Source organism: Arabidopsis lyrata, assembly GCF_000004255.2.
Source record: "Arabidopsis lyrata subsp. lyrata unplaced genomic scaffold ARALYscaffold_3, whole genome shotgun sequence".
NCBI classification, from domain to species: domain Eukaryota; kingdom Viridiplantae; phylum Streptophyta; class Magnoliopsida; order Brassicales; family Brassicaceae; genus Arabidopsis; species Arabidopsis lyrata.
Genome location: NW_003302553.1, coordinates 10,425,330 through 10,431,280, shown reverse-complemented (window position 1 = coordinate 10,431,280; position 5,951 = coordinate 10,425,330). Strand labels below are relative to the sequence as shown.

General features: G+C 32.3%; 1 protein-coding gene across 1 annotated transcript; it reads right to left on the bottom strand.

Annotated features, from left to right (window-relative positions):
* Positions 1–2,764: 2,764 nt before the first annotated feature.
* On the bottom strand, positions 2,765–5,294 carry LOC9319462 (auxin-responsive protein IAA7). The gene is made up of 5 exons (XM_002883349.2): positions 4,897–5,294; positions 4,039–4,289; positions 3,618–3,753; positions 3,227–3,288; positions 2,765–3,135 (listed from the first exon to the last, which is right to left on the bottom strand). Exons 1-5 carry the CDS (start codon positions 5,133–5,135, stop codon positions 3,095–3,097), a joined length of 729 nt encoding a protein of 242 aa, XP_002883395.1. The 5' UTR covers positions 5,136–5,294; the 3' UTR covers positions 2,765–3,094.
* Positions 5,295–5,951: the final 657 nt, after the last annotated feature.

Genomic DNA, 5,951 nt, shown 5'->3' with positions numbered 1-5,951 from the left:
CGATATCCCACATTCTAGATGGTTGCCAAACAATAGCAAATCGTGCTTGGAGAACACCGAATGCTCGTTCCACGTCCTTCCTACATGACTCTTGTTGTTTGGCAAACAATTGTGCTTTGTCGCCTACAGGAATTTGAATTGACTGAACGAAGACAGGCCATTTAGGATAGATTCCATCGGCAAGATAGTATGCCATATTGTATTGCCGACCATTTACGATGAAGTTCACCTCCGGGGCTTCACCAGAAATGAAAAGAGAGTGTTTAAACTTGAGATTTTTTTTGGTGTCCAAATGATATAAACGTAGTCTTTATATATAGATGTTAAAAAATAAAAAATAATGGTATAAATTTTTTTATTTATTTTTGATCAATTATTGAGCAAAAATAGCATAAGAAGAATGGAAAAAAGAAAATAAATAAAATAAAACAGCGAGCGAATCACAAACTGCCACGTCAAAAATTATGTGGGAACCGTCAGAATTTTATGGAAGGCAAAATTTGCCTTTGTCGATTGAGTTGGCATTTTGCCTTTTGAATTTGTCTTCCTATTGAATGAAAATACACCATATTTGCCTTGCTATTGCATTTGGTCTTAGTGATCCCATGACACTCATTATTTTCTTTACTAGTATTAGTGTAGCTAGATAGTACTCTCTGTTCTTAATAGTTTGATGTTTTGGGATTTTTTCTTGTTCCACAAAGTTTGATGTTTTGTAATAATATTATTATTACTTTTAATCTTAACCAATAGGAAGAGTAGAGAAGTGAAACTAAAATTATTAAACAAACAAACAAATAATTAAATAATATAAAAATTAGCTTTTCTTAATTTATGTGCAAAACTCAAAACATCAAACTTAAAAGAACAGAGGGAGTATTAAAAACAGATTTGTATGATCGAGCTTGATTCACTACCAATGAACCTTACCCTTAAACTCTACATTACTCGACTTCATTTGTAATATCTCTGGATTTTCAATGGACCCGGCCTACACTGAATTAATATATGGCTCTAAACTTAGAATTGAAATCAAAAGTTATGATATTGGTTAGGAATATAGTATAGTTACTATACATAAGAAGAATTAAATTGTCAAATATTGTTGGTGTATCATACTTAATTAGGACCCATGAGATTGGCGCATTGCTTTAGTTTTTTTTTTTTTTTGGTTCAAAGTCATTATCATATTGCACGTTTGACCTTGGTTTTGGTTATTTCTTTCTACAAAACGATCGGCAATTCTATATTAGTGCGAGTATACATTAAATTAGAATATGACACAAACATTGAGACAAATTATAAAATAGGATGAAATTTTCTTCTCGTGATCGGGAAAATAGGGTACAAATTACAATAACATAATGGCCATATGAATTAAAAGACCCATGAACATGCACATGCTCTTGTTCCCTACCCCTCTCATGGGTCCTGAATTTAATAAATTCCTCCCACAAAATTAGAGCGCAAAAGAGGTCAAATTCTACTATTTGGAAGCATCAACGACTTACATAATTTTGATGAGACTTCTAATCTATAATATGAATAATATATCTAATGATCTATCAACCAATAACAATAAGAACCATCAATAACTCGTAAGTCGTAACAAATTGTACGTGTGTAACAAACATCCGATTATTAAAACTGTTAGACTAAGTTTATATCCTCTTTTGTAAGTGTATCCTAATCACTTCTTCTTCTTTTTTTTTGCAAAATGAAAACAAACTATATGGGTTTGAAATTAGGAAAACAACATATTTTTGGAGAGATGACTTAATTAATCTTGTAAAGCCGCCACACATATAATCATCGTCAGTTTAAAATATGACAGATTACGGACCACATGTCCCAAAAAATTAGGATACAATTTATGACGAAATGACAACAAACCAACTTTAGTTTCTAGCTACTACTTCTATTTTTGTTCATTAATTAAAGACTTCGTCTAAAAGTCAATACATAATCAGATTCTTGAAACCAACGAACACTTCTCGTGTTAACAAGAATTTGATTACTACTACCAGTATGTGACTTGTTAATATAAATTTGAAGTTACTTCTACGAGTATGGCTTGAAAGATCCACTTTGGCATCCATAATGCATTTGTTACCGTACGTGTTTTGGAAGATTTAACTCAGAAAAATATATAACGATATGGATTCTTTTTTTTTTTAACACCAATAACGATATAGATCCAAGACATTATTTTCTTTCTGCAATAGATTCTCTTCGAAAAGATCCATCGTAGAAAATTGAGCAATATAATGTTCCCTAAATTTAGCTGAAGATTTTCCACTACTACTAAAATAGGTCCTATGATTTTTCTCATATCTTCATGAATACTAGCAAATACTACTTTTGAGAACCTCTCTTCACTTGTTAAGTAACTTTAATAGCTCGATTCATTTTGTAAACGTTCTTGTAGTGAGTAAATTTAATTAGTGTTATAAAATCATGCGTCTAGGCATTTTGAAAAATCAATTTTTTTTTGTTTTGTGCAAAAGAAATCAAGTTAATAAGTACTTTTTTTTTTGTCAACTTCAAGTTTATAAGTCCTTAATTGTCATTTATAGTGCCCATACAATAGCATTACAAGAGTTAGGAAGACAAGGAAACGCAAGTACTAGCCTTTTTTTTCACAGAGTAGAATAAAAAAGCTAACTTTTTATTACTAGTACGTAAATAGAAAACATAACAACGAATTATTCATTTTGGATAAAACTATTATAATAACACACACAAGAAACGACAAGAAGCATAGTAGGGATCAAAACACATGTACATGTACACACACCTACATACACATTTATATGTATGCACATATCAAGTTGTGATTGCTCATCAAACCGACAGACACATGTTGGGCAATAAATATGACACAAACACAGAGATTTTGAAGTTTCCTCTCTTTTGGTCACATTACAAATTTTGTCCACATCTTAGTAAAATAATACTATTGCCCTATATACCCATCAAGTATTTAAAATTACAACACACATATATAGGTGATAGCCACATAAAATCATAAAAAATACATATAAAATCATGAACCCGTCATATTGTTGATCATTGATAGTTGTTTTTTATTACTTCAATATCTGTTCTTGCAGTACTTCTCCATTGCTCTCGGAGCTATAACCAAGAAAACAGAATTGAATTTTATTAAAAGAAAAAGAACTGGTCAAAGTTAAGAGAAAATCAAAAGAAAAAGTTAGAGATGTACCAAGTCCAATTGCTTCAGATCCCTTCATAATGCGCAAACGTTTGCAGGACTCGACAAACATTCTGAAATAGGTATTCAAGTTTACGGTTAGAACATTAGTATATGAGTCGTTAACATTTAAAGTTTATTCTAAGGTTTTTTAGGCAATAATGTGGTGAGAAGAAATTGATGTGCCAGCTACAAATGAGCTCTAAACTTGTTGATACTATTGTATAATTTTGAAAGATCCTCTTGTCTCTTGCCAACCAATGCATGGTTGTACGTATTTATAACACATGGGTGTTGAATATCTTTGGCTTTGTCTCTACCAATTTCGGAAATGTGGTTAATGAGTCAGGTTATAAGTAAAAAAATAAAAAATGAAACGGTATAGTGATTAAATTTGACTCACTCCCATGGGACATCGCCGACGAGCATCCAATCACCATCTTTGTCCTCGTAGCTTGGGACATACTCAGAACTATTCAGGAGATTCATGAGCTTGCTCTCGTTCATGAAATCTATCATTCCTTGTGCTCCATAGTTTCCTTGAAATTTATTCAAGACATTCAAAAATCATATAAATTTATGTGCTTATATCATTATATTTATATATACTACATAGTTAAAGCGTACACATTTACTTGTTAATATGTATATGATGCGAATGTATAGTTCTATCTTGGTAAGATTCATAATTTTTTTTAACATTTTACCAAAAAAAACAAAAAAAGATTCATTAAATTTGTATGAATAAATGTGTAAATAATATATCTTGTTATATACTAATTTAGTTTTTCCACACTTTTCGATGTGAAATTTCTAACACGTACCCATAGTGAAGGAGCTGAACATTTTGGCCAAGGCATCAGAGAGATCCTGGTAGCTTTTGTACATCTTGAGGTCAACTTTCCTCAGATAGGGAGCACCGTCCATGGAGACCTTCACCAAGCCGGCTCCGGCCGCTCCTCCACCGCCGCTCCCGGCCTTCTCGCTGCTGGCCTCCTCCACGCCACTGGTCTTTTGCTGAGTCATCATGTTCTTCCTGTAGTTCCTCACAGGTGGCCATCCCACCACTTGTGCTCTACATATAATAACATTATTTATACATAAGTAAATCAAACAATGTATTATTTATACATAAGTAAATCAAACAATGTAATTATTAGTTACCATTACAGACCATATTGGCTTGATTATAAGATGTATTATTTCATTTTTGCTTGTACGCATGTATGAATTGGTGTTTAAGTATCAACCACTCTTTAATTATTATTATATTATTTTCTTAGTATTATATTGTGAGAAAAGAAATTTAACTTCAAAGTTATGCATATAAAACAATCTAACCAAAAACAAAAAGGTGTATGTATATGGGAAGTATATATATATATTTAACATTACAAATTTTAAGAACTTTTAGTTTGTTCGTATGTTTTATGGAAATCCCTCACAACATTTTGTACTCTTGGAGGACATATATAACTATGAAATTTATATAGATTGAAATCTTCTAAGAACTTAGACTTATATATATGTAGATGTGTATAAACATGTCTACATAGATTGAAATCTTCTAAGAACTTAGACGTATATATATGTAGATGTGTATAAACATGTCTCTGTAGATTGAAATATTCTAAGACTTTTTAAAATATATATATATATATATATGTAGATGTGTAGCTTACTTAGTAGGAGGCTTAGAAGGATCTTTGAGGGTAGTCTTCTCCTTAGGAGCTGCAGCGACGTTGTTGAGATCGACGGAGCCTTCTTTGTTAGATTGAAGATTGAGCATAAGATCAACGGTCTCGGAGAAGCCTCTCTTGCTTCCCACCGCCGATTTGGCCGGACTCTCAACGGCTTCAGCGCCGCCGGGGAGACCAAGACAGAGCTCCGTCGCCTTGAGGTTCATAAGTTGTCCGATCATGTTACTTGTAATAGATTGGAAATATTTTTTCTCTCTCTGAAAAGGTAAGAGGGGAAGAAGAAAGGAGAGGAAGGGGCAATAATAATATAAAGAGAGAGGATGATGGTGGGGTGTATGTATTCGTGTAATTGCATGTGCATGTCCTTTGCTCTCTTTTTTCTTCATTGGTGGGGTTTATGACACGTGGGCTTGATTAGATGTTAGTTAATCACTTATTATTCTCTGTTACTACAAATTTAAGTTGAGATAATTTTGTTTAATTAATCTTCCAGCTAGAAAGTTTTGACTGGTGACCGGGAATTATGTTTTAACTACGAGGAAGCTCACATATTGATTAGGATCTGTAGTGTTAGTGATGTTTTAATGTTACTATCCGAATTCAAATATGTATGAAGCAAGTTATTACATATTGACAATATATATATTAAGATTTTGGTGTGATCATAATAGAAAGATGGGACATATTTCTCTCATATCGTACCAATTTGAAGAAAGAGATGATCGATGAGAATATTGAGAGAAACATATCTCTCACATCTTACCAAAATTTACATGTAATGTTTGCGTGAGTTTTCGTATCTAATAGTTGACTAAACCAATATGGGTCTCTGACTCTGACGTAGTACTTTCATCGAGAAATCTTCCTAAATACTATAGCACATTAGATCACATATATTGGTTTGTATAATTGTGTTCAGCATTTTTACTTTGAAATATGTATACACGAAACTACAAAAAAAATTGTATTCTTCTTCTCGTACGGCTCTGTCATTAAACATACATTAAAGTTCACTGTGAACTCATCATCTATTCTGG

Coding starts and splice junctions, on each gene's coding strand:
- LOC9319462 (XM_002883349.2), bottom strand. CDS start 5,135: ATGATCGGACAACTTATGAACCTCAAGGCGACGGAGCTCTGTCTTGGT. Junction 4,290..4,896: donor CCTTCTAAGCCTCCTACTAA/GTAAGCTACACA, acceptor TATTATATGTAG/AGCACAAGTGGTGGGATGGC. Junction 3,136..3,226: donor ATCTGAAGCAATTGGACTTG/GTACATCTCTAA, acceptor TCTTGGTTATAG/CTCCGAGAGCAATGGAGAAG.